Below are 13,101 nucleotides of genomic sequence, written 5' to 3' on the forward strand. Positions count from 1 at the left end.
AAATTGCAGTAGCTGGACGGGAGTCTTCAGCTGAATTAAAGGCATTACATAAGGACATAATCCTTGCATTGGTAGTTATTCATAATTCTTCCAACTCGGCTCCGAAATCATCCAATTCATCTATTTGCTCGATCTGGTCTTGCAACTCATTTGCTTTAGAAATTGCCTCATCTAAAACCTGAAGCCTGTACTCTAGCTCGGTTTTGTTTAGAGCAAGTGATCCATCTTCCAAACGTTCCTCCAACCGGCGAATGCTTTTAACTTTGACATTTAATCTTCTCTTTAAGTCAATCAGAGTTGTGGAATTAAGTTTTTGTTTAGTACTTTCCATTATAAATAATTTATTTTTTCAATACAAAAACGAAAACAATGCAAATTTAAGTGTCGTCTCTCGGGTGGGAGGTGCCTTCAACATACGGCGGCGATGGAGCAACCCGACTCTAAAACACAAACCAATGTGTATGCGTATAACGTATGTTTTATTCTAATGGGGATTACATGTTAGAGTAAGAAAGGGTGATAAAATTACAAAATCTTACCGCAGTTTAACCTCCCACACTCTATGGCATCGACGACAAATTCACCACACGCGCCATTATTTTCTATCCTCGTGTGCCGAATCTCCTCATGAGTGCACAATAACAAAATTCTAATTAAATACTAAATATCGATAATCGATCCGCGACTTTGAAGCGGGGCGCATTATCCAGCGAGTCCGATCTCCATCCATGATCCTAACGCGGGCTCGTCTGACCTCACCATCCGTTCCAGCAAAGGTCTCCTCCACGACGCCTTTCCGCCAGTCTCGACGCGGAACGGCTGAATCGGCTTCTCTCTGCGGCACCACTTCTCTCTCCGTGTCAGCGTGGGTAGGTACTCCAAGACCCACCTCTTCCAGAATCGGTTCCTCAACATCCTTGCCACGCGCCACTGCTTTCGCGTAGCTCCTTCCTTGACGAGGCCTCCATCTAGGCCGGGGGTATCCGGTGGGCAAGCTGCTCCATTGAGGAGATCATTGGGCGTAAGAGGGGCTTTCTGGTCCGCACTCACTGGCAAATGGGTGAGCGGACGAGAATTAACGAAATTCTCCGCCTCTATCAGGGAACTCTCCAGGACGTGCTCCTTCGGCGCCACTTCCTTAACTGTGTGGCGTAGCACCCTCTTCACGCACTGCACCATTCGGTCCCAGACTCCACCTTCTGACGGGTTCGCTGGGCAGTTGAAGATCCATTCAATTCCCTTGCTTGACAGCTCCGACTGGATCCTCTCGGGTTCGAAGATCTCCGCAAATCTCTTGGCCTCTCTGTCTGCTCCAACGAAGTTCCTGCCATTGTCGCTGCGCAGTCTATGTACAGGCCCTCGACGGCAGATGAAATTCCTGATTGCAAGTATGCAGAAATCAGTCGACAGGTCATGTGCCAGTTCCAGATGAATCGCCCTGGTCGTCAGGCACGTAAAAGCCACCCACCGTTTCTCTTGGTGCCGAGCGGATCACTGGCCTCCTGGCGCTGTACGGTACATAGCGCCGCATCGATCCTGCCATACGCTCGCAGGACTCCATTGCCATCTAGGTATGGCGCCAGTCCACATATGTTCCTTCCAAGCCCTTCTCTGCGGCCTGCATCTCATCGGGAAACGCCTCACGTTGTGCTCTACGGAATAACAAGTCCTCAGCTGCTTCATACTCAGCTACATTGATGCCGTAGTTCTCCAGCTCATCTCGTTGTCCACGGCATCGACGTATGAACCTTAGGACCCAGGCCGTAGTCCTCAGCAATCGCCTGTAGCTTGGGAATCTCTCCAGCGATATAAACGGGTCGCTCGCGCCAACAAGCACGAACTCACTCGGCATCTCCTCTTCGTCTTCTGCATCCGCTTCGTCGGTGGGTGCAGTTCCTGGCCAGCTGTCCGCTGGTCTCCTCAGGAATGCCGGTCCTCTTAACCAGCGTGACTCCTCGCTTAGGTCCACGCTGCGTTGCGCCCGAGTTGCCTCATCTGCCACGTTGTCGGCGGATGGTAGCCATCTCCATTGGGCCACCTTCGTTGACTCCAGAATCTCGGCTACTCTGTTCCCTACGAACTGCTTGTAGCGCCTGTGTGTGGGTGGTGGTTGCCGCCAGACACATGGTTCCAATATAGCAAGAGCGGATGAGGTTGGTCGGTGCCATTGCGATTGCCTTAACTGTAGCCGGTGTCTGGGGTTGCTTGTCGTTTGTTTACATTTTGGGGGTTTCCCAAAAGTCTTTGCACATACCGAAGGCCGTGCGTATGAGCGGAACCACCCCATGCGCCATGTGGCCCAGAGTCAGTGCGCCAATATAGGTCGGTGGTGACTCTGGTGCTCTGGGTGTGTTCTGCTGTGAGCTGAGCTCAACTGAGCCTCGGTGGTGATTCATTTTGTTTATAAACATTGCGCAAAAACAGCTGATTTTCGGCCATCCCCCATGTGGTGCTCGTCTCGTGCTCTGCATTTCGCTAGCCATCCATCCATCCATCCCGGCCAGCTCCAAGCTGTAAGCCACAGAAACTGCATCACCTGCATGCCGAGTACTTACTCGGATCGGAGCTCGGCCAAGCAGCTGCCAGCTGGCAAGGCGCAGCAGGCAGCAGTAGACCATTAGCCCCGACAGATGTCGGGTTGTGGAATGCAGGGGATACAACCATGTGTATGTGTGTGTGTGTAATCTAACGAATTGCAGCCGGCCGGCCGGCCGAGCCATGAGGAATGGCTGAAAGGACAGTACCCGAGTCTAGCTGGCCTGCTGTTGCATTGATTATGACTGTGTTGCCGGGACATCTGGCTAGGTAGGTCGTTGTCCCTATATGGCATGTGCCATGGAGTCTCCAAGTTTAAGATCCAACTTGGATGCTGGCCAGCTGCTCCTCGTATTTCAATTGTACGACCCCCCAAGATACCTTGGCCTGGTCCTGGGCCCAGCATAAAACACAGGTTTTAGAACCAAGAGCAGCTGAAGAAGTCTGGCAGCGGTATTTGCGCAGGCGTGCATTGAACCCTGCTCCTTGGCTCCTTGGCTAGTCGGTCGGGCAGGTAGAAACCCAAAAGAACTCAGACGAAACGGCAGATGTTCTCTTTGTCGCAGGTCAGTTGCTTCCAGAACTGGAAGGATTTGATTTCTGATGTCCTGTCGCAGGAGCAAAGATCGAGGGCGCGTCAAAGGCTTCTCAAACATTTGCTTACCTTTGTTTGATTAGACGAAGTCATTATGCCCTGGCTGTAGGGCTGGAGGAAGGGCTCTAAAGTCGCAGCTGTCGTGGAAACAAGAGCACGGTTTGAGTTTTCAAATCAATGAACCCCTTTCTTTTGAGTATTTCTGTTCAGCAAGCTGCATTTTATGTATATATGTGGATATACCATCTAGGTTTGCCTTTAAAAGCTATTCCCAAAGTGTTGTCTACATTAAAGGTTTCTAAGCAAGGCGTTCAAGAAGTGATGTCTTTTTGGGACAGAGTTCTGAATTCCTTGGGAGTTCATAAGAGATATGATTCTCTCTTGTAGGATAGTAGATCCATATTTTTATAGAACCTAACCTATCTATAGACTTTCTTTCTCTCGCTCTGCAAAAACATAGCATAGAAAAGTGAGTATCTGCACTAGAAACTAGTAACTACTTGAGTTTCCAACGCAATTTGACTAAAATATCTGAACAAGGGGAACCCCAGAGCTCTCTTAAAAGTCCCAGACCTAAAAATAAACTTCCCAAAAATCTCTTCTAAAAACCCCAATAAGAGTCTTCTATCACTTAAATTTTAAATAAAAAATAGTTAATTTTGTAAAAGCTACCAATTTCATAAATATGACTCATTAAAGTCCAACCCAGAATAGTTTCCCAGAAAAGCAGCCACTTTTACACAATTAAACCCAAAAACAGCCCCCACCGTGGATCATAATGACAGTTTTCCAATCAGAACTAATTGTTACAACGCTCATCTATTCAAAAAACAAAGGACGCGGCGGCCCTTGCTTGTTTTACAAGTTAATGCAATTAATTCTAGCCCCGGCCAGTAACAAAGTGGGTGGCAGGGAGGTTTCGCGCAGTGAAAAATCGATTTTACAAAAGTTTTTCGCTGCAGCGAGTCGCCCTATTGGCCAAAAATTTACCCTTGGCGGTCCAAACGGTGGTGCGGTGGTCCAAAGCTGAAGGCTGGTACCTGTTTAGGTACCTGTACCCGCTTAGATGCTAGGATCACATATGCTGGTGCGAATCGGCAGCCACCCACACCAATATTAGATATTAGATGCGAGAAACTCGGCGGCGTACGTGACCGAGAAAATGTGCCCAGACATGTTCACCCTGCAGCTAAAAGATTAGCTGCTAAAAGATTAGCTGCAGGGTGAACATGTCTGGGTGCGCCTTTGTTACGCTGTTGTTTTAAATGTAATGGGGAGAATGGCGAACGCTCGACAATGGTTGTTCACACTGCTATGGAGCCATTCTTGGCTTGGACACGGCAAGGGTTTTTGGGGGTCTGCTTATCAGACGCTCCTCTGCTGTACAGGCACTCGCGAAGAGTTTACATTGGCACGGGCCCTCAAATTAGGCACCGCGCGGTATGACGTCTGTTCTTTTACGGTGGCAGTAGGGTTTCCTTATTGAATTGTCATTTTGTAAGCTCAAAGCACAATTTACATTCGTTTTTGGAGCACTTTTTCGCAAAAATTATACTCTGATGCAAAAACAATCTAACGACAGGAGTGACCAGCTCATGGCACACTGCTACGCAAAATTATCGATATACCGTATTGCAATTTCGAGTTGCCAACTACAAAGGTCGAAGGATCTTACTGCAAAGCTTAAAAACTTATTTCAAAAATGATGTATTATCTTTGGATAAAAAGAAAATTATATATAATATAATATATATAATAATTTCTTTAATCACATATGTAATTTAAATATTTAACATATCTGCCGTAGCCTGGCAACCCTGGCTCAAAAGTGCACACGTTTTACCCCAACTTCAGTCCGACTGCATGTGAGTAATCAACATCTGGGAGTTTCATCAGTTGATTGATTGTTGCACCAGCCATAACATAAAGGAACTCCTGCGAGATGCCAGAGCCAGAGCAGCGGAATGAAGCTAGTGCTCCCGAGGGAGCCGGCGAGCCTCCCAAGACTGCCAAGCAGTTGGAGAAGGAGCGCCTGAAGGCGGAGAAGTTAGCTAAGCTCCAGGCTAAGCTGGACAAGAAGGCGGCTGCTGCCCCTGCCGCAGGTGAAAAGAAGGAGAAGCCAGAGGTGAGTACTAGTAGAGGGAACACCACTCTCTCTCCTCCTCGGCACTCAAAACGAGGGTATGTGGCCAAGTGAATGGAAGTAATTGCTCCCGGAGAAAAGAAGGACCTGAGTGGCCCCCTTCCCGATGCCTACAGTCCGCGCTACGTGGAGGCCCAATGGTACAGCTGGTGGGAGAAGGAGGGTTTCTTCACCCCAGAGTATGGAGTAAGTTGTGGAAAGAGCAATTTAAAGAAACATCCTAACCAAAGTCTTTCAGCGACCATCAATCGATGCTCCCAACCCCAACGGAAACTTCGTGATGATCATCCCTCCGCCGAATGTGACGGGATCCCTGCATTTGGGACACGCCCTCACGAACGCCATTGAGGACGCCATCACGCGCTACCACCGCATGAAGGAGCGCACCACCCTGTGGGTTCCCGGATGTGATCACGCCGGCATTGCCACCTAGGTGGTGGTGGAGAAACTCTTGTGGCGTGACGAGAAGTTGTCGCGTCACGATCTCGGCCGTGAGAAGTTTATTGAACGCATCTGGGATTGGCTGGAAAGGGCGGTCGCATCTATGAACAGCTCAAGAGCCTGGGATCATCGTACGACTGGACGCGGGTGGCCTTCACCATGGACCCGAAGCTGTGCCGCGCCGTCACAGAAGCCTTTGTCCGCTTGCACGAAGAGGGAAGCATTTACCGCAGCTCCAGATTGGTCAACTGGTCATGCACGCTCCGGTCGGCGATCTCGGACATCGAAGTCGACAAAGTGGAGATCCCCGGACGCACGTTCCTGCCCATACCCGGCTATGATGAGGAAGTAGAGTTCGGCGTTCTGGTCAAGTTCGCCTATAAGGTGGAAGGCAGCGACGAGGTGGTCGTGGCCACTACTCGTATTGAGACAATGCTCCGCGACACGGCGGTGGCAGTGCATCCACAAAATGAGTGCTACAAACATTTGCATGGCAAGTTCGTCGTTCATCCGTTTTCCACACGACGCTTGCCGATTGTGTGTGACGAGTCCACGATGGCTTTGACTGCTCTGGGATCCGAATCCAGGAATCGCTTGGCATTCACTGTCTTCACATGATGCGCCGCACTCGGTGAGCTTGCAGCTCCAAAGGTCATCACGCACATCTCGTAGACGTCGGGGTCCCGTTGGTCATTCCCATCTCTCCACAGAAATCGTTGCGCACATCTATCTTCGGGTCGGATCAGCACCTGGTGAAACATCTCTTTAATGTCGCTGCAGACTCCGACGGCACCTTCCCTAAAATGGAAGAGGATAGATGCCAAGGCCTTACTGTGTTGCGGCCCCTTGCTCAGCGCAGATTTCAGAGATACTCCTCCAACTCGTGCCGCTGCGTCGAATACTAATCGGATCTTCCCTGGCTTGTTGGGATTCTCCACTCCAAAATGTGGCAAGTACCATGTTCTATCGCTTCCCGTAGCGATCTCCTGTCGTTCCAGATGCCGAGCGTATCCCTTGTCGACATAATCATTGATAATCCGTGAATATTCTTGTGCGAACTGCCCATCTCGCTTTATTTTCTTCTCGATGTTGATCAATCTATTGTATCCATATCATAACTACGTGGCAGCACAAAGTTATCCGTTTTCCACAATAACCCCGTCTGGTATCGGCGGCCAACTCGCACCGTAGTATCCTCCAAGATCTTCTGGGCCCTCACGTCGTCTCTCGAAGTTCTCGATCTCGAAGTAGTCCTCGACGATCCGTTCCACGTTATCATCCAACGACGTGGCTAGCAGACAAGACCTCGGGGATGGCGTGTCTCGTCGTCCTTCTACAGGCCCAAAAACAACCCATCCTAATTCGGTTGCGGCCGCGTACGGTCCCTCGCTGGCAAACCGTCTCGTTCTCAATGGCAGTCCTAGATGCCCATGGTCCAATCCAATAAGCAGCTTCGGCACTGAATTTTCGTAGGGCTTCATTGGTAATCGAGCGTCCTTGTTCACGCTCCTAACGTCCCTTCTGTGCAGGCTCTGCATCGGCAGACTCAAGTTCGAAATGGCATAAACGTAGGAGGAGGACTTGCCTGCTCCACTAATGTGCAGACGTACCACGTTAGTAGGCTCTCTTGTGGCCCTGCCTCCGAACCATTGAACATTCAGCTGATGACACGGAACAGAAGTCGTTCTCGGTCCTCGTCGACACAGCTCCAATTTCTCTCCGGCGTAGCAGAAGCATCCACGGATGAGGCTGCTCCTTCATTTACTCGGACGCCTTCCCTCGGTCCGACTGCCTGCCGGTTGTAGCTTCTCCAATTGCAGCCTCGCTGTGGCGGTCTCCTGAAGCCTTCATTGTTTGCCTCATGAAGAAGACGGTGGTGCTTCCTCCTGCATCCATTCACGGGGCACTCTCCTGACGCAGCGCAGGATCCAGTCATATGCCCGCTTTGCAAGCACATGAAGCATAGGCGATGTCTTCTTGCGAGTCTCCACCTCTCTGTAGGTGTGGCTCCAATAAATCGGTGGCAGTCTCGAAGTGCATGTTGTCCAAGGCCTTCACATATTGGAAAATTCCTGCGGAAGCTCTCCTGTTGCTCGTCCTGCTCTCGGTCGATGCTGGCATGAAGCAATCGACGCCTTGGCTCCTTTCCATCAATGTCCGCCACCACGCAGACCACATTGGCTAGTTCCGTCAACCACGAACTAAAGTCCACAATAGTCGGATAGGGCTGAATAGTTGCAGCGTGCCTTGCCCAGTCCACTCGTTTGCTTATTGGGAGCTTGGCCACAAGGTCTTCCATCAGCATAGGGTTACCCAGGTGCTGCTCTGCCTTCGCTGACTGTAGGAAAGCCTTGAGGTTGCTGACATGTGTGGCGAATGCGACGAGCTTTCCTAGATTGTGCTCCGTAATTGCAGGCACATCTCGAATGCTGTTGAGCTAGCTGCGTATTAGTTGCTCCGGTCGGCCGTATATGAAACGCAGCTGCTCCACCGCTGCATTCGCATTGCTGGGGTGAATCAACAACGACTTCACCGTCTCACTCGCGACGTCCTTTACCGCCTTCAGTAGCCTTTGGTTGTTCTCCAAGTCCGTACAACCATACGCTTGCGTCGTTTCCGTAAACGCGCAATAGAAAATGGGCCAGTCCTCTGGCTTCCCTCCGAACGTAGGCAGTTCAGGAAGCTTTCGTGGCGCCCAGCGTGCAGTTCCTCCAATACTCGTCGGCCATGCACCGTCTCCAGGAGAAGGCGCTCGTACCGATGTTCCGCCGGCCACTTCATTGTGTAGCCCGAAACCATGCGCTGGAACCGTAGGGCCGGTAGCGCAAAATAGCGATGCGTGATTAATCCTCGTGGTACTGTTCTGCGAACACGGTACCGTTTGAGATCCGCTCCATGATGGCGGTCTCTCTGATGCCGCATGATAAACACTTGTTGGGTTGGGTACGGTCAGGCCGATTGCAAATGGCGGCTGACCTACCCCAACCTCACTCGACATACCGGGGTCAGTGCGCTCCATATTAGCGCTGCGAGCGCGTTCCAACTCCTTCTCCAGCTCGGCAATCCTCTCCATGAGGTCGGCCGCCTTCGGTTTCCTGGCGGCTCCAGATGCTGCCGGCTGAGCTGATGACGCCGGGGCTTCACTGCCGGCTTGCGACGCCCCTACACTCGGTTGCGGGGCCAAAACGCTGCCATCTACTTGTGTTGCGATATTCTGTCCCTCGTTTAGTCGGGGACTCCTTCTGGGCGAATGCTGCATCATGTCGTCCAGGCAAGATCGACCCTTTCACCAGGGTGCTGTTTCAAAACAATGTCGCCAGTCGCCTGACTGCGAATAAAAGCTTCTGTCGTCTCTCGGGTGGGAGATGCCTTCAACATACGGCGGCGATGGAGCAACCCGCCTCTAAAACACAAACCAATGTGTATGCGTATAACGTTTGTTTTATTCTAATGGGGATTACATGTTAGAGGGTGATAAAATTACAAAATCTTACCGCAGTTTCACCTCACACACTATATGGCATCGACGACAAATTCACCGCCATTATTTTCTATCCTAGTGTGCCTAATCTCTTCATGAGTGCACAATAACAAAATTCTATTTAAATAGTAAATATCGATAATCGATCCGCGACATTAAGATTTAATATTTTCTTTAAATTTTGTTAAATAAATTTTATTAAAGATTTATTAAAGAATTTTATTAAAGATTTTTCTTTTTGTTGAATTAAATTAAATAAATTTTAATTTGATATCAAGAAAATGCGAAAACGAAAATAATTAATTAATCTTATTTAAATATAATAAATAACACTGTGCGACAAAACAAAAAAAACGAAATACACTTGGGAAACGAGATAGTGTAGGTTGTTAATCTGGTCGAAGAGAACTCAAAAATATTTTTTTTATATTTTTGGAATCCTCCAATTTTTATTTATTTAAAAAAAACCGTTTTTCGGGACTTTTTTGCGCTTAAAAATTCCTGAACGCGTTTTTTTCAACCGATTTCAAAATGTTTGCTGTTTTTCAATAGTTAAATGTTGTAGCTTTTGAAAAAAAAAAATATATCTTTGATTTTGTTGAACAAAAAGGACAAAATTTTTACACCTGAAACTGAAGTTTTCGACTTTTATTCGTGTTTTTCGGATTTTGATGCCAGTTTTTCGGTACAACTTACAAAAAGTCGGCCATTTTTGATAGATATCAATGTTGTCTCATTCAAAAAACAAAAAAACAAAAAAATCTAAATTGATTAATTAATTGATAAACGAATTATTTGATAGTCGGGGCACAGAGTATCCAAAAAATAGTTGGTCGCCAATGACACCGAAACCAATATGCACAATCAAATTGTAGGGGAGCGCGTCACTTGGCGTTCCGTTAAACTATTCGCGCCAAAATGTGCATATACATACATACATACAGCAGCGGATAACGGTGGGAAACGAAAACGAGAATATTATCGCTGCATCTATTTGTATGTATACCAAATATATATGCACCTTTATTTTATCTGTAATAAATAAAATAATTTTTGGCTGCTCTTTAGTATTTATTTGGAAGATTTATACAATCGGGAACGAGGGGTAGGGGGCGACAGTGATTGCTAATAATATATATATATATTCTGTTTTTTTTTTCCTCAGGCAGTACATGTAGGTTAGCACATATATTTATAATTAACTTTTTAGAACTTTTATATATGTTGTTATTTATTTTTTGCTCTAATATTTTTTCTACGTACGTATGCGCCAAGAATTGAAAGGAGGGTGCAATATTCCAGCACATGACGGATTTTAATTTGTCTTATCTCAACTATCAATTTTTTGCAAAAATACCTGGGGTTCGGATCGAATCGACGCAAGTGCAGTGCATGGGGACGACAAATCCTTCCAGTAGCAGCTCGATTGGAAAAGTTTGTTTCGCGACGCGGAGAATTCTTTGTATTTTTTTTTTTTAATTCACCACCACAACCGTCACGAGCAACTCTTTTTTTTTTTTTGAATATATGTTTGTTATATATTGTTTATATATGTATATTATGTCACTGTCACTGTTTTTGATGCTTTTTTATTTAATTATATTAACTACAGTCCACCCGGGGGCGCCAAAATGTTCACTGAGATTAGTTTATCTCGTCGCGAAAAACCGAAAGACAAAAAGGTGGCTGTAAAATTTAAATATAGCAATTACGAGAAATACGTGCACTCGTTTCAACTTTATAAATTCGATTATATTTCTATCAAAAGAACTTAAGCCTAGCTTATCTATTGCGGCGAAGCGGGGCGAATTCACGAGAGAGCGCAAGTGAGCTTTTCTTGCGCTCCCGCTCCGCCCTATACTAACTTATACTAGACTTCAATAAAATTCAAACTTAATCTTCTACATTAATTCTACAATTATTAATAAATACATAATAATATAATTATGTATTGTTGGGCCAAGCAGCCACCAAAAAATGCATTTAAAATAATCATAAAATGCTTAGCTGGAGCTGTTGTTATCAGCATATATTCTTCTCTGTTTTGTCTCCCAGTTTCGCATGCGCTTTATTGTTATTTGTAGCGAATGCGCTTTGGGAAGCTTTGATAGAGCTTCTGCGCAAGCTCTTGGTTTCAATTGTTATTCGGCATTGTTTTGGATCGGCCGCGGAATTTGTTTTCGGGTTAAATTGATCCATAATAAATTTAATATTATAATTGAACCTTGTCTATTAATTCGGTTGCTATCGAAACGCTGATAGCTCAACACTGGTGACCCCGACGTGATTTCATCCCGGTTGATTATTGTGATCAGCATTAAAAGTGCCAAGAAAACGCCCTTGTTGTTTTTGTTATAAGTTGCATTTTAATTAAATAATGTAGTCTGGAGCTGAGACTATTGGAGCTGCTGCCGCAAACCGGGAAAGGGTGCTGCGGAGAAGAGCAGAGGTGACCTGCCAGGAAATGGAGGCGCTGCATCATAAGGTGAAGGCTGCGGCGCGGACTGAGGATTGTACCATTATGGCGCTGGAGTTAGTGGAGAAGCGTTTGCGTGCGCGGTTCACCGCGCTTCAAGAAGAGTTGGAGGAGCTTAATTTTAGCGAGATCGGGAGTGATCTGTATTGGAGATTCTCGCAGCTGGCGACTGATGTGGAAGTGGAAATTCAGGTGGAGGTTGCCAAGCGCTCCATAAGAATCGCTGCCCACTCCACACTTCTCGACGGTGCCAGTGTTTAATATTTTAATATTTATTTATGAAATATTATATTTAGTTTAATATTTCAGTCTCACAGTAATGAGATCCTGCAGCTTCGTGTGGTCGAGCCAGGGTCTGTTGATACTTTGCGGGAGCTATCGGATCGGTTCAATGGACATATGCGGGCCCTTATGAGTTCCGGATCAGCTGCCGAGATCCAAGGATGCTTGCTTATCCAGATTATCCTGCAGAAGTTGGATCCTGCCACAAAGGCCAAGTGGGAAGACACTCTTTGGCGGCGTATCCACCAGCTAACCAAGTGGGCCGAGGTAGATCTTCGACTAACTGATCTTCGTGCTTGGTTATTAACTCCCGTCCTGCTCTATGCGCCCTGTGTGGTATTTCGGTGCACGAGCTTCCTTCTTGTTCAAAGTTTAGTTCTTTGCCAATTGAGGAACGGTACGACGAAGTGTTTTTGTAGCGTATGCGCTTTGGGAAGCTTTGATAGAGCTTCTGCGCAAGCTCTTGGTTTCACTTGTTATTCGGCATTGTTAAATTGATCCATAATAAATTTAATATTATAATTGAACCTTGTCTATTAATTCGGTTGCTATCAAAACGCTGATAGCTCAACACGTATAATAATATAATTATGCATTTATTATTTATTCTATGTATGATTTCTATGTATTTATTTTATTTTAAATATTTGGTTTATATATAGAACATATGACGTATGTATGTGACTGTCTACGGTTGAGGACCGAAATAGAATTAAAGACGCGGGAGTGCGGCTCAACGCTTGATGCTGCGGACCGAGAGATACCGCGAGAGAGCGAGACAATATAGTGCATGACGGCAGATGCATGCGGCCGATCGAATGCACGAGAGCGGACGACGCGAATAGAAATAAAGATAAAGAAAATATAAACAAATTCAATAAATTATTGCCTGCCAAACTTTCCGGCGGTTGCTTAACCCGACGTATGTCGGGGAGTATTCCCCCAGTTGGAAGATGAGCTTTCAACAGCATCATGAAGGGGCAGCAGTCACAATTTGTTGACTGCCCGCCTTTTAGCTCCGGACGCCGTCCTCAGCAGCCCACCCGACACACCCCGTCATCATCGTCTTTATCATCGCTGTCACTGCAGCTGGGCGATGGCATCTCGGCTTCACATCCACGCTGGGTAATATATGACCTATCACACTA

General features: G+C 46.9%; 1 protein-coding gene and 1 pseudogene across 1 annotated transcript; one reads left to right on the plus strand and one right to left on the minus strand.

The window, feature by feature from the left end:
- Nucleotides 1-702: 702 nt before the first annotated feature.
- On the minus strand, nucleotides 703-1,567 carry LOC123258143. The gene is made up of 2 exons (XM_044718022.1): nucleotides 1,515-1,567; nucleotides 703-1,378 (listed from the first exon to the last, which is right to left on the minus strand). The coding sequence occupies exons 1-2, from the start codon at nucleotides 1,565-1,567 to the stop codon at nucleotides 703-705; spliced, it is 729 nt and encodes a 242-aa protein (XP_044573957.1).
- Nucleotides 1,568-5,067: 3,500 nt separating this feature from the next.
- Nucleotides 5,068-6,439, plus strand: LOC26515238 (annotated as a pseudogene).
- The last annotated feature ends 6,662 nt before the right edge of the window (nucleotides 6,440-13,101 follow it).

This window comes from Drosophila ananassae, assembly GCF_017639315.1.
Source record: "Drosophila ananassae strain 14024-0371.13 chromosome 4 unlocalized genomic scaffold, ASM1763931v2 tig00000256, whole genome shotgun sequence".
Taxonomy (NCBI): Eukaryota; Metazoa; Arthropoda; class Insecta; order Diptera; family Drosophilidae; genus Drosophila; species Drosophila ananassae.